The sequence below is a fragment of the Lissotriton vulgaris genome, chromosome 2_1, assembly GCF_964263255.1.
Source record: "Lissotriton vulgaris chromosome 2_1, aLisVul1.2, whole genome shotgun sequence".
Taxonomy (NCBI): Eukaryota; Metazoa; Chordata; class Amphibia; order Caudata; family Salamandridae; genus Lissotriton; species Lissotriton vulgaris.
This window is the reverse complement of record NC_141687.1, coordinates 707234673-707250130: the sequence shown is the minus strand read 5'-3', so window position 1 is coordinate 707250130 and position 15458 is coordinate 707234673. Positions and strand designations below refer to the sequence as shown.

Sequence of the window (15458 nt, the reverse complement as noted above, 5' to 3'; positions counted from 1 at the left end):
AAGCCCTCTCCACTCTCACCTCCTCCTCCCCTCCCTTACCGTCTCCTCCACTGATGTAATCCTGGATTGACCAGCATGAATCTATGAAATGACACACCCATCCCTGTCGCCAGCGCATAACCCTGGGGCCTAAACGTCACACTACACAATCTACCCACCCCATTACCACAATTGCCAAGCCTGCTCGACACCAACTGCGCCCTTTTAGTGGGCTCCATCGCTTATTCCCACAGCACGACCTCAACAACCTTGGTCTCATCGCTGGTCCTCACCCAGACTGGACTACCGCAATACTCCCCACCCCCAAGCCTCCCACTCCTCTTCCCCCGCTATCTAGCGACCCAACCAACTCCTCCCCGGCATTCCAAACTGACCTCAAAGTTCGCCACCCTCAAGGCCCTTCCAACGTTACATCATGCCTCACTATTACCTGCTGGCAGACCCTATTGTACAGAAAATTCCTTGTCCCTCCCACTGTTTAATTGCCGTTCCAGTGGGCACGCGTGTTCCATGCGACTGCCATTATTGCAGTACTACTCCGCACCTGTGATCGGGACTCTTATAAACATGCCCACGCCACGGGTCCAGTGTAACACCCCGTAGTCCACCTCCTACATCTATCCGTTTCCAATACTCTCACGGGGGCCACCACGCCCCGTAACTCTCACTCTTGATTACCTCTACTAGCACATCACTTTTGCAACCCGCACACATGCCACTCTCCTTGTATTTTGTTTGCACACACTTGTCACTTATGCCTCATGTACTGTAACCTTGCTTAAGCAATTCATTCACTGGTAATGCTCCTGTATCCGGTCTGTTCTTATTATCAAAAGCATAAATAAATAAATAATAATCCGCACTGGTCAACAGCTCATGCCTTCCACCCCAACCCCCGGCGGCCGTCCTGACCCTTCGGGGTGGGAGTGGTGGGGCGCGTCCAAGAATGGTCCCTCGTGGGAGCACGACCGCCGTACCAGGCAGAGCCGGCCCATTCCCTCGGTCGAGTGGAGCCGCATGCTGCTCTCCCGAGCGCCTACCTCTGCGTCCATGCCCAGAACAAGAGGTGTGGTCCAGCACGTCGGGGAACAAACCCCCCTACTCCCACCCCTGAAAGCCCCCAACCCCCTGCCGAACCCCCCCCCGCTCGCCGTGCCTCCAACCCCCCGCCCCTGCCCAACCTCCGTTCCCCGCCGGACACCCCCCCACTCGAAGGAATCCCCCACCCAGGCCCTCCCGCCCCCCCACTCGCCCCGCACCCCTCCCCTCAACCCCGCCCCCCCCCTCGTCGCAAACTCGCCGCAGGACCCTCCCCCGCCAGCCCCACCATCCCCCCCAGGCTCTCACTCCTGCCACCCCCCGCCCGCAGAGACGGAGCCTCGCGAGGGCCCCACCACGCTCACCTCCCCCTCGGTGGCACCCCCCCATGCCCACTGCGTAAATCCGACCGAGATTCTCACACGACATGCCGCTTCATACTCTACGTCACGCATCATGAAAGCCGAAATGTCACAAGGGAACCGGTTCCTAACGAGAGTCTTGTGCCTCCGGTCGCACTCACTGTACCGGCTATGGGGTATAGGATCCGCGGCGCGGCCGCCCAGCGGTAGCAAGCTCCCGAGCCAAGACACTCCCAGAAGACGTAACCGAGGCCGAGCCCCCCAGTGTCTCATCCATTCCTCTGCCGCCGACCTGACCCACCTAACAAAGGGGCGGGGAGGGCCACCCGAAAGACCGACTCCCCCGGAGGCCCCCCATTTACCGCACACCCCGGCCTCAAACATCACCACCCCGCCCCCCCACTCCACGAACAAAACGCCTCAAAACCCAGACCTCTCATGCACCCCCGCAAATATGAATCCGCCGTCCCACCGGCACCAACCAGCACTGCACTAGCGTAACAATTGCGCGTATTGCGCCTCCAACAATTACTGTACTAGCGGAACAATCACGCTTATTGCGCCTCCAACGGACAAGAAAATTATCACCGCCGAATGTCGCCATTACACGAACGCACGCATCCTCCATAGATGCACAATCATCATGCAGTATCTGTACGCCCGCAAACAATTACCAAAACAATTACCTCTGCCACACCCCCGCCCGGCTGCTGTGTCACCAGCCACCTTCTTTCTAAAATGGTGGCCTGTGACTCAAGATGTCCGGTTTTTAACGGGGACCAGCCCAAAAGCAGCCCACCCCAGCCTAAGGCTACCAAGTAGCCCAAAACCAGCCCACGTACGGTGCTTGCTCTAAGCCCCCCCCACCTCCCCCGGCCCCAAAACTCCTGCCTTTCCCCCTTTTTCAAGTCACCATTCTAAACATGATCTCCCGCATCTTGATATCACTGATGTAAATTGCCCTAGCTCTCTCTTTTGGTGTTCTGTAATGTTTGTTGACTTAAGCTGTTCCTCGTGTTTTTTTCAACATGTTGATTGGTTTTACTGTTGATTTATTGTTCCGCAATATGACCCCTTTCCGAGGGAGGGGCAGATAGCTAAACGAGCATTCTTGCTGGGGTGCCAGCTTCCAAGAAAGAAATGTAAATGTGTGCAACTGGCCAATCCGCACATCTAAAGGGTTCTTGGAAGCCGGTATTGACTTTGCTTGATTGAAGCTTCCTGATGACACATATATTCTTATTGAGAGGTAGTGTAAGGGAGCTAGCAGCTAAGCTGGGAAGTGTGCTTTAAAGAACAGTTACAAACAATGTGCGCTACATACACTCTGGATGATACTAAAATCTTTACTTTGGAAGCACTTTTTTTATCTTGAACCTTTTTGCGCATTTTGTAGCAGGCTATCTTTTACTGAGTATAATGCAAGTTTAAATAATGGCTTTCATGTTCACAGAGCTTCCTGTCACAGACAGGGACCTTGTAGCACTAAACGTACATACACAAGTCACTATTCTCCACTGCACCAACCAGGAATCAGTCTGTGGCTTTCTGGTGCAGTGGTTAACTAATAAAGTTTTTATAATGTGGGATAGTGCTTTTGCCACTGATTAATATACATTGAATTTAATTTCCATTTAAGCTGTGCCTTATTTTATATCTATTTACCTGATGGTGAAAGACCGAAAAAAGTTACAGAATATTTTTTTTGTTTTTGTAGCCATGCCTTGGACCACGCCCCACGCTCACTCACCCCTCACAGTTCCCATACTTTTTAAAAATGTACTTCAACCACTGAATCTAACTCTGAAAATGTGGCACTGTGAACCATCATTCAGTTATGTGCCCTTGTCCTGAGTTCAGTGTCATGCCTTCACTCCGCCCAGTAACAAGATCTCGGTGGGGTGACACGATAATGACTAGCTTTAATTAGAAGCTGTAATGCCTGCCCTGATGCTGGCATCGGCTAACGGGCAGAGAGCCCTAGTGAACTGTGGAGAAGAGGATCAGCATTTCTGCTTACTAATCACTCCACCCACTCTAATTCCTTTGGCATGGCATCGGAAAAACGCTGCTTTACATTTATGGTTGATTGCCATTTATATTCATATATATTTTGCTTATAGAGCTCATCCTGCGCAAAGTAATTGAGCAGGTGTACAGACTAATGCATATGGTAGATAAATACGGCTTTAGCAGAAGCCAGGGACAGGGCTGAGAGAAGGCGCTTACTTCACGGCAAAGGTGCATGGTTCGTGTTACAAATTCACTCATCACATACAGGGCGAATATTTACAAAGGTTACATAGTCGAGGAATGAGGTGTCATTTATGCATGTATGTATGAATGAATGCGGTATTAGTATAGTGTGAACCTGGCCGAAAGGTGGCAGAGGGGCAGCTGGGTTCTAAGCGCAGAACTTGACTATAACATTGACTTGGCGTAGAGTTCTTTAAAGGGATGTGACTTCAGGTCTTTCCTAAAGTAGAGCAGGTTTGAGGCCACAGCTGGAGAAAGCATATTGCCTTTCTTTTCCTTTTAACACTTCCGGGTCTCCAGTTGGAAGTTGTCCCTGGTGCGGACTTGCAGAGAGCCATCGCTGGGCAGTCATGGTTACAATGATTGCGCCAGAGAGTATTTACATGATCTAATATACAGGATAGGCACAACACATATGAAAATTATAAACGAAACAATATATAGGTAAGGAATAATTGACAGGAAACGAGAGGGAGAAAAGGACGGGGTATGATTGCTAGAAGCATGGCCTGGGAACACAATATGTCTCAGGTCTTGACCTGGACTGCAGCAGTGACTGGTAAAAGCTGGTTTACCTGGACAGGTTGTTCCCAAAGCGGCAACGGGGTGGGGGGCTTCTACAGAAAGATGTTGGTTACTTCTCTCTGCATGCTCTAATGGGGATGATCAGGAGACGGACTGCTGATCGCTGGTTGTATCTCGGGGGGGGGGGAGGGGGGGAGATATGTTAGAATTGTGGGGCCCCATGCTCCACCGGTACCTCACTTTTTCCCATATTAAAAGAGACGGCGCACGGGGCTTGTCATTAAGCCCCTGTATCTATCTTGAAGGTGTGTGTGGGCATGTCTAGCATTGTCTGCTCAGAGAATAATTACATTGGTCAATTATAATTTGAAGATATGGGCACGGACCATTGTTTGTAACTGCCTTGTGGAAGGCAATTTAAAAAAAATGTTTTCAGTGGCAGCTGTAATAGTGCTTTGTTGTGAAAAGTTGTTTTTCACTGTAAGCTTTTAATTAAAAAGAGGAAAATGATTTTTCCCTGCATACTCTGGCTAACAGAAATAACCTAAAGACCATACTTAAAAAATGGAAGATCTTTTCATTGGGTCACTTAGGGTTATAACAGAAAGATACCAGCTTTTCTTTGAGATTCTGGTGGTGCCTGATGGCAGGTCTTGGATAAATAGTGGTGCAAAATCCCCAGTATTCATGTTTGGCTAGATGTTTAAGCACTATTGGCTTAAGCTTACATTTATAAGACTTCAGACGACAGCAAGGTACTGTGGCAGCGTTTTCTGCTTGCATTTCTTTTACTAGGTTTGAAAAGGGGTAAAAATCTCATGTTGATTTTCCAAATATCTTTTTACCCCACTTCAGAAATATATGTCCTGTTGCTAAAGTGAAAGCTGTGTGGCAACTTTGATCACTGTACAGACTACACCCAACACTTTGTAATTTCCCACCGATCTACTTATTTCTCTCTTTTTCTTATCTGTTTTTTCAAGATTTCTGGATTTTCTAAAAACTCATCCTTCTCTTGTCAACAGATTTTACTCCCCAAAAGAAATGAATACACAAATGCCTATCTCTATAATCTCCATAGTGATTAATTTAATTGGGGGCGGGTGTTGCGCTGTTTAATGCTTCAAGCTATCTTGCGATCCTTGTAGCTGTATCATGTCTCCCACTCACCTCCAACATCATGCCATGGACATTATACTATGCTGTGTTGCAAAACCTGCCAAAATCCGCGTCATAAAGCAGCTAAGTAAGATGATGTAATTTAAAGCTTGGAGAACCCCTCTGGTAGTCCTATGTGAATGTGGCAAATGTAAATTTGTGTCCTCAGCACATTCTGTATCTTTAGTTCTCAATGCTTAGCCGTCATGCTTTTGCCCAACTACCAATTTGAAGACAATGATCCACGTATGTCTACGAAACTCATACACCACACCCAGCACCTCCCAATAGACATGGCTACTGGACAAATTTGATTGTGTGGCTATATCTTTTTCTGTGTAAAATGGATTTTACGCACTCCTCACATAATCCACAATATATACATTATGCACAATATATACATTTTTATAAAAAAACGTGTTTCTATCTGAAACAGGTCAAAAGTTAATATTATTGCTGCACATGGATGCAATGTGTTCAGACCTTCAGCTGTTGATTGCTTCAATATTTCATTTTAAGGGGTGACAGTGTTGTCCAAATAGTGTAAACATTCACATTTGTTATCTTTGGAAGTGCTTTTTTCTGCAACTGGAAAGAAGAACCTTAAATTCCTAATTGTAATTCACCCAGGTTTGATGATAGATTGATTCCTTCTTGTCACGATGTTTTTATTTCACTATTAACACATTTCCATATTTGCATCCTCACAGCTACACAGCTATGTTTATTTCAAAGACCTTAGAAGGATTTCAAATGTTACATCTCTCTTAAAGAGCCTCTGACTTACATTTTAAAGTACCTCGTAGTTAACACGTACATAATAGGTATGAAATGTACTAAATGTTATGCAGAGCTATATTTTAATAGAAAGTGTACCTGCATAATTGCAGCATGTCTTGCCTTTTCTTCACGCCTAATATACTCAATGTTGCCACATACGCTGGTCCTCCACTTCCACATAATTCTAGTGGCTTTCGGCCATAAACTCTGAAAGGATCAAGATCGGAGAGCTTCACGGCCACATCAGAGAAATGGATCTCTATATAAATACAATGTTTCGTACTGCCAACTTTCCGCTATAGACTTACTTCCCCTCCAAATACAAATTCTGAGTGATAAAATGGCATACTCATTCATTTAAGGTGATTGGAAAATACGCCAGTTTAAGAATTGTTTATGCTTAGTAACCCGAGGCTTCCTAAATTGTGTTTCGTTTCTGTGATTTGATACACAGGTGTGCTTTAATTGTATAGGCTGTACTTTCATTATAGTTTCATTTCATTTTTTATATTTCATACTGGCCTTTGCCAGCGATGTTATTGCATAAAAGCCACGAAGCACTGTCTGTAATGTTTGTTAATTCATATTGTTTGCCCCAAACATCTCTTTTTTGAAAACGACATCATGCTTCTTGCCCATCACTAGGAATGTGAAGAACTGAAGCGAGAAAACAAAAATCTTTCAAACGACCTACATTTGGAAAGATTTTTTATGAAGTCTGAAAGCGAGCTGGGCATGAGGAACCTGAGGAATCTAAACCAAGATCTGCTATCGGAAGTCAATGAGGTACATCCACGAAGAGGCATTTTCAATTCTTTGCATGCATTTTTTTGGAAGGTTAATAGTGTGGTCCAGGTAGCACATTGAGGCACACCAGATCTGACACAAAGTACATTTTGAGTTTCATGAAGGTTTGTATGATTAAGAGCCTGATTTAGATCTCGGCAGACGGATTATTCCGTCACCATGGTGACAGACGTCTCTTCTGCCGAAATGTAAATCACATAGGATATATTTGGATTTATATTTCAGCCTTTAAGTCTTTCTGGTTGTTTAGTGTACCCTTGACGGGTAATTTTACACGTTTCAAACCATGCATCACAGGTGTCTCCAAAAATGCCCAAAAAGTAACAAGCCTGGGGAACGCAAATCACCACTTGCTTCAGCAACCCACTTTGTATAAAGCTACAAATTAAAAGGCACCAGAAAAACACACAACCTGAGCCCTTTTCATTGGTCCCAAATGTGGACAGGAACAGTGCAGAATGAGCCCTCCTAACATTCTTGCTCCACAGTTTAGGAGACAGCATGGCTGTCTGCTTTTAGTATGTAATACAAGGACATGGGAGAATGTTTTGGACTGTGAGGATCCACATCCCACTTCACAAGCCTTATACTACATCTTAGGTAAATAGATAAATGAATAGAGGAGCTTACACAACCAGAGTTAACTTATGGTTATTTCAAGAACTCACTGACCGGGGCCCACAAGTGTGTTACGATAATCTGTCCGATCTCTGCAGGGGTGTATACAGTCCCTACCGTGTTATGAAAAGACAAAACACAATTGCCTGTTTTTCTGCACAATTTGAGAATGATTCCTACTGGCACCCCTAAACTCTAGGGCTGCAGAATTTGTCCTCTAGTAGGCACCAGCAAAAACTTATTTGAATTAGCAGCAATCAGTACACTTACTAAAAGAAGAAGAGGAATTTTAATGTGTTTCTCCTCAGCAATCTCCAAATAGCAGGACCCAATTATACCAGGTAGTCATTTTTATTTGCACCCAGAGAACAACTCATTTAACTTCTTGATAATCTTAACATAATAATATTAACAAAAGTAACCCAATTACAGCTGAAAGAACATTATTTCAAGACCCAATATCACTGTTGAATTAATATGTAAGAGTTAGATAATCCTGGGAATAGGAACGATTGGAGTAGTTCCTTGGCCATGGCTAATTTTACAAATTACAGCTATGTAAAAGCAATCAGGGTGGAATGTAAAATACGTATATATGAACCTAGTAACATTTGTAGTGGTTTGTAAGCTTCCAGTATTTAAAGGTTTTGGGCCCCATGTACAGATAATAAACCAGGTATAATATGTTTTACGGACACTAAAATTAGCTTACTCTATCCAGGAAAAAGGTAGCAGCAATCAAGAAAAAAGGGAACAAATCCAACAAGACTATGAATCTCAAAATATATATTTTGTTAAATGAAATCCATTCTCTTGAAAATCTTTCTAAGGAAACAGAACCAAAACACCTAAAAAATGTCAGCAGTTCATAGTTCAAACATTTCAATACTTTCGGCATTTTCAGACCAAAATTTCCATATTGAAAGCAAAGAGTAATCTTTCACTTTTGTTTTCTTTTTAATTGTTTTAATTAAATAATAGGTGCAACTTTCAAAATAGCAATTCGTAATTACATACCATTACAATAAAAAGTTTTTGATTAAATGAGACCGAGACTGCGTGCATAAATAAATAGAATACATCAATACATGGGAAACTTCAGTACATAAATAATGGGTTGAGAATTGGCACAAGAGGTTAGAACAGCCAGCAGGTATGTATTTAAAACCATTCTACTTGATAAGTTAGTAATTTAAGACACAAGTACCTCACATTGTAGTTTGCTCATATACGTAAATCCCTCCATCTTTTAAGAGGGCCCACACATTTTGTCCTAATGCTCTTGTTTTCTTGCCCCTTCCTAGATAAAGGGTAGATTCTATGTGATGGATCCCTAACAAGAGCGAAAGCCACATCTGAAAGGATGGGGCCGTACTATCCTTCCAGCTGGCTGCTAACATGATCCTAAGGACTACAATACAGATAAAAACAAACCCTTCATCGTCTTTATTCAGTTTTAGCTTCCCATCACACCCAAGGATCATTAAGGAAGGGGATAGGCTGATCGTAATGCCTAGCAGCCCCTCCCAGAATTTCTGAATATTATTAAAAATCTCAGAGAGTTTGTTACAATGATAAAACATATGGACAAGGTCCACTGGGTCCACCAGACATCTCGGGCATTTATCGTCTTCTCTATTACCCCACATGAATAGTTTAGCTGGGGAGAAGTACAAATTATAAATCGTCTTGTAGTGTTGAGCTTTCAAGTCTGTAGAACAAAACCATTTCCCAGCTAGTTTTAATGCCTTATCCAGATCTGCATCCGGATCCCCTAATTTTAACATCTAAGCAGCCTCGGTTTTTTCCCAGGTCATTTTGGAGTGTTAAAATTAATTCTTTATAGACCACTTTTATTTGCCTACCCCCATCCAGCACATATTCCAGCAGATTGATTTTACCTCCTGGAGCAATGCTAGGTCTCCCCCCTACTTAGCATATTGTATAATTGTAGAAACTGAAAACCTTGAGTATCTGGAATTCCGAATCGCCTCTGAATCTCATTAAAATCCATCAACATATTTCGATTAAATATGTCTCCTATTCTTCGTATTCCATGGTTCGCCCACATTCTCCACAGACTATCACTACTGAGATGGGGAAAAAGGTTGGAGTTCCACAATGGAGTATAATAATTCAGTTTAGGAATTCCCAACTGTTATTGAACAAGTTTCCGAATCTTCCAAGCGGTGTCTAATACTTTATGTCTCTTTTTATTATAGTACCGCCTGTCAGTCTTCCGCACCAAGACGCCAATAACTTCCTTACCAAGCAGTAGCTCGAAAATAGAGGGAGGAACCCTATTTCCGTAAACAAAATCAGCATCATTTGTACACAATCCAACAAAATAGCCATCTGACTGAAGAGGCAGGCAATCAGATAGAATCTAATGTTTGGTGCCACTAGCCCCCCTTGGTCCAGTGGAAGTACTAAATATTTCAAGGAGCGTCTAGATTTTCCGTACTGCCAGATACATTTCATAAACGTTCCCTCAATTACTTTCAGTGCCTCCTCACCCACCCAAAGCGGTATCAAACGAAACAGGTATAATCTTTTTGGAAACATAGTCATCTTAATGACATAACCCTGCCTATTGTTGACAAGTGTATATGATCTATCCTTTTTAGCTCCGCACTGATAGTCTTAATCAATGGAGTATAATTTTCTTTTACAATTGAATCAATATTAGAGCTAATCCTAATCCCCAGATAAACTGCTGAATCTACATATCTTCCATCTTGTTTTGAATATTATTCGTGCAGATTATCTGGGTTTTGGATTCATTTAGATTATAACCTGAAAACTGGCCAAATTCCGTAGTCAGCTTAATAAGAGTGCTCATAGCGGATTCTGGCTCTGATGTTATTATGGCCAGATCGTCTGCATACGCCAACAATTTTGTCTCTAGCCCATTACACACCACTGGTTTGATCCTTTCAGACCCTATGATCCTTCTAACCAAAGGATCGATATAAAGGCAAATAAGATAGGCGAGCAGGGACACCCATGTCGGGTTCCCCGGGCTATCGCTATTCCTTCTGAGGACCCACCCATTAGTTGGATTCTTGCTACCGGGTCCACATATAAGGCTTTTATAGCCCTCATCATATTCGGGCCAAAACCCCTCTGGTCCAATATCCCCCACAAATACCTCCAGTTGACACGATCGAAGGCCTTTTCCGCGTCCAAGAGGACAGGTGGTGGCGATCCGCTCGCCATATTAATGACCCCCTTAGTGTTGTCTATAAAATAGTTCACCTTTACAAAATTTAAAGGCAGCCATATTGTTTGAACCACACTTAGGGCCTTATTATGGGTACGGTGGTCTTGAGACCGCCGTCTCCTTGTCAGTCTGACCGCCGCATTACGAGGAGGGCAGTCAGACTGCCACAAACCTGCGGCAGCCGCCGGATGCTGGATCCCGTAGCGGCAGCATTGGGCAAGGCGGCGCTCCATGGCGGCAGTGCCGATGCCCGCCATTGGTCTCAGTTTCTCCCAGGTCCTGCTGCGCAGTCCAGCGGGATAGCCACTGCAGCTGCGCCGCTAAAAAATTGGCTTCAAATGATGGGGGCCCCCATCCCTCCCTTATCGCGAGGCAGCTGCAGGGCCGACAGGGCAACTCTGCAGCGGCCCCTCCCCCAGATCAGGGAGATTAGTAATGAGTTCAACTCTTGAAAGAAGGTTCGTGGTGGAACAACTGGTATATTTGCAAAGTACTCGAGGAGCCTGGGCACCATGATCATTTTTGACAAGGCTACCCTCCCAATGGGAGCTAAGGGTAGGGTCCGCCAGAAGCCGATTTGGCCTTTAAGACCCTGGAGGGCTCGGTAATGATTGCCCTCAAAGAGATCCCAGGGGTCATGGTAGAGTCTGATTCCTAAATAGCGCGGGGGTCCCCCGTCCAGGCCAGTGAGGCATCTCCCAGATGAATTTCCCTGTGTGGGGCATTTGGGTGCAGGAGGTAGATAGAGGATTTCTCCCAATTCACCCGTAATCCCGCAGCCCTCTCGAAATCTGTGAGCGTGGTCCAGATGGTGGTAAGTTCCGCAGCAAAGTCGCTGACGTAAATAAGGAGGTCATCCGCGTAGAGGGAGATGCAGTGCATGCGGCCCCCCAATGGGATACCCCAGTGATTGCCCACTTCTCGCAGCCGTGCTGCTAGCGGCTCCATAGCAATGGCAAAAAAGACGGTCGACGGGGGCACCCCTGGCGTTTACTGTGCATGAGCGGGATGGGAGAGGAGATCCAGCGGCCTATACGTCCCCTTGTAGTGATGTCAGTATATAACAGCCGTGTATATGCGATAAATTGGGGTCCTATGCCCACCCTCCTAAGTACCCCGAAGAGATATTGCAATGCCAGCGTGTCAAACGCCTTCTCGAGGTCCAGTACAAGGCACGCTGCTCGTGGGAACCTATCCCGCACCCTGTCCTGGACCTGGAACAGTCTGCGTTGATTCTGGGAGGTATTTCTCCCAGGAACGAATCCACTCTGATCCGGATGTATCAGCCTGGGGAGGATTTCCGCGAGTCTGTCTGCTAGGATTCGCCCTAGAATTTTGCAATCCGTGGTCAGCAGGGTGATAGGTCGGTAGGAAGTGCAGAGTAAAGGATCTCGATCGGGCTTAGGGAACGTCACTAGTGTGGATGCTCGCATCGATTGGGGAAGTAGTCCCGTCTCTAACGCCTCCCGGAAGACCATGTCAAGTTACGGGGCTAGCTGCTGGGAGAATGTGGCGAAGAGCTCTACTGGGAAACCATCATGTCGCGGAGCCCTGTTTTCTAGCCAAACGGCGAATGGCGAGTTTGATCTCCGCCACCGTTAATGGGACATCTAGTGCTGTGCGTTCCTCGTCCGTGATTTGGGCTATAGTGTCCGTGTGTAGTATTTGTTGGATGTGGTCCTCCCTGTCTGGGGTAGGTTCCCTGTACAGCATGTGTAACTGGTGTAATAGTCATGGAAGGCCAATAATATGTCTGCTTGCACGTAGACTATCTCCCCCACGCAGCTGCGAATGCCAGTGACCGGTTGTGTTTGCGTGTCCTGGCGGATGAGCCATGCTAGCAGGGTGCCGGGATGGTTTCCATCATTGTGGGCTCTAGTAGTGTAGGTGCGAAAATTATAGCGCCGTAAATCGGCACGCACCTCCTCATATTTGGTTTTGTCCACTTAAAACCCAGAAAGCACACTAAGGGACCGATTCCGATGCAGTCAAAAACTACTCCGACTGCATCTGAATGAGCTGTTCAGATTCCTTTCCGAGTGACCCATTTTGATGGGGTCGGTCGGAAAGGAATCTGAACTGGTTTTCCGAATGTTCTCCGACAGGCTCAGAGAGCCCAGCTGGGAAATCCTCCATCAATCCCTCGGGCGGCTCTTTCCAGCCGAGGAATTCTGATGGAAAATTCTCACAGCCTTTCTGTTCCTACCTTTCCAAAACGGAAAGGCTGTGGGAATCCTACTTTGGGGGCCCCGAGCAGGGTCCCCATTGGTGAAAGGCCTCCGAATTGTTGCAGTGCCCCCCTGTTGATTCCTGCACCCGGTGGCAGGCACCTTGAGGTGCCTGCCATGGGGTGCAGGGATTAACTGCACTTCTTCTCTTTCCAATGAGAGCATGCATTCCGTTCGTAATGCATGCTTCGATTGTAAAGAATAGGATTGCAACCAAACAGGGTTCAGTCACATCCTACTTGCTGGGCTGGAACCGACGACAGAAGGTCGTTAGGTTCCAGTTCCCAACTGATGTCAGACGGACTCCGGTCATCGGAATCAGGCCCTTAGTGTGGTCTAAAAAATATGGCTGTCTTTTAATTTTGTAAGGGCTTTCATCACCTAATCATATCCTGTTTTGTCATTGAGGTACCGCGTTATACCGTGAAATTACCTCTGTATAGTGCGGCACAATATGTAACTAAGCTTTTGTGCTTTATAACTTTAACACTACTGAACCTATTTAAATCTACTAACAAAAAGGAACCTTTCCACCTCGAAATCTATATTCCGGGCAAATTTCATCTACATACATTTAGTCATTTTCCTGCTAAGTCTAAGTTTAAACTGTACTCTATGCCATACCACTCTATGGCACGTCACATCACTCCGCTCTACGACACGCTGCTACATTCTACAAAAGTCCGCCCTGTCTTTGCCATTCCATGCCGCTCCACTCAATTCCACACCAATCCACTCGAAGTCACTCCACCCCACCCCATTCCACTCTACTATATGCCACGCAGGTCTACTCTAAGCCACTCCACTCTAATTCACTCTACGACACGTCACAGTACTCTATACCACTCCACTGTACGCTATTCCACTCTATGACCCTCAACTGTATGAAATTCCACTCTACACCACTCCACTAAACGTCACCCTACTCTACGCTATTCCACTGTATGCCACTCCACTCTAAGCCCCTCCAATCTATGCTTTTCCACTCAACTGTATGCCACTCTACGTCACTCCACTCTGTGCCACTCCACTATATGTTACTCCTTTTTATGCCACTCTACACTATTCCACTCTACACCACACCACTCCACTCGACACTATTCCACTGTATGCCACTTCACTCTACACCACTCTGCTGTATGCCACTCCACTCTAAGCCACTCTACTGTATCCAACTTCACTCTACACCACCATAGTCTACTCCACTCTACTGTATGCCACTCTACTCTACGCCACTCCAAGCCTCTTTAGAACAAAAAGAAAACTATGATGGATTTAGTTTGTTATATTAAAAGATTTTAAAAAATATACAAATTCAATGAAAAAACCCAAAGGTTACACCTTAGTTATAGTAAGGAAAACTTTAGTTATTCTTTCTATACAAACCAAATTTAAACTGCAAAAACACTAGAAATTCTAAAGTTATAATCATACCGTACATTTATAATTTATGCACCACTTTCAAATTACTATATCTTTCTTTATTCTTTCTACACTAAACATTAGAATGTCTACAGATATAGTTATACATTAAATTTACGCATCTCCTTCAAATTACTACAACTTTATTTTTCATAGTCTATTTATTCTTTCTATACAAACTAAACTTAAACTGCACAAATATTAGACATTCGAAAGTTATAGTTATACCTACAATTTATACTTTACGCACCACCTTCAAATTACTGTAACTCACGCACATCCGTACGCAGTGTTGTCAACTTGCTAGCCACACTATATTAACTATAACTTACCACTCTACCATGCAGTGTTCTCATAAATGATTTCATTATACATGTCTTGAGTCTTGTTAAGAATGCTATCATTTAACATCCTATAAGTAAACAATATAAAATGGTATAATCAATGCATGGAGAAGGCTCGAGTTATAGTTAATGTAGTGTGGCGAGAATTTATTTTTAAAACTCAGTGATAAACATCTTCTACATTGTCAGATTATGTTCCCCAAGGCTATACTGACCATTACATTTGGGGGATGCCTTCTTACCTACCATTTTTTACACTTTCCCTTTGGAGTTTAAAGTAATGCAATCCGGCCAACATTGTAAAACTTATGGGGAATGTTGAGACAACATCAGAAAAGAAAATTGTATTAAATGGCTACCAAGATTAAAGTAGTGAAAAAAATCAGTTTGGTGCTAAAGAAAAAGCGTTATGTACCCTTTTCAAAATTCATGAATACTAGTGGGAAATTGTGAACATGAAAATACATTCTAAAACCTTTTATTTACAGTTGAAACAAAAGGTGCTCAGTTCCCAGCAGCGGGCAATGGTCTGTTCAAGGATGGCAGAAGAAGCTACTCAGGCACGCGCAGAGGCTGAGAGAAGGCAAAATGAGTCTGAAATCCAGGCACAATTATGCAGAGAGCAGGAGGGTGAGGCTTTGCTGCAGAACAGCTCTTTGAAGGAAGAGATCAAACAGTTAAAAAAACAGGTATTTTA

The 15458-nt window shown here is 44.6% G+C and overlaps 1 protein-coding gene across 1 annotated transcript in view; it reads left to right on the top strand.

Annotated features, from left to right (window-relative positions):
* Nucleotides 1–15458, top strand: part of LOC147731014 (uncharacterized) — a 206060-nt gene that overhangs the window by 14778 nt on the left and 175824 nt on the right. Inside the window, exons 2-3 of the mRNA XM_086958669.1 lie at nt 6765–6905; nt 15250–15450. Coding sequence (XP_086814795.1) covers nt 6765–6905; nt 15250–15450 — 342 coding nt within the window. The remainder of the gene's footprint in view (nt 1–6764; nt 6906–15249; nt 15451–15458) is intronic.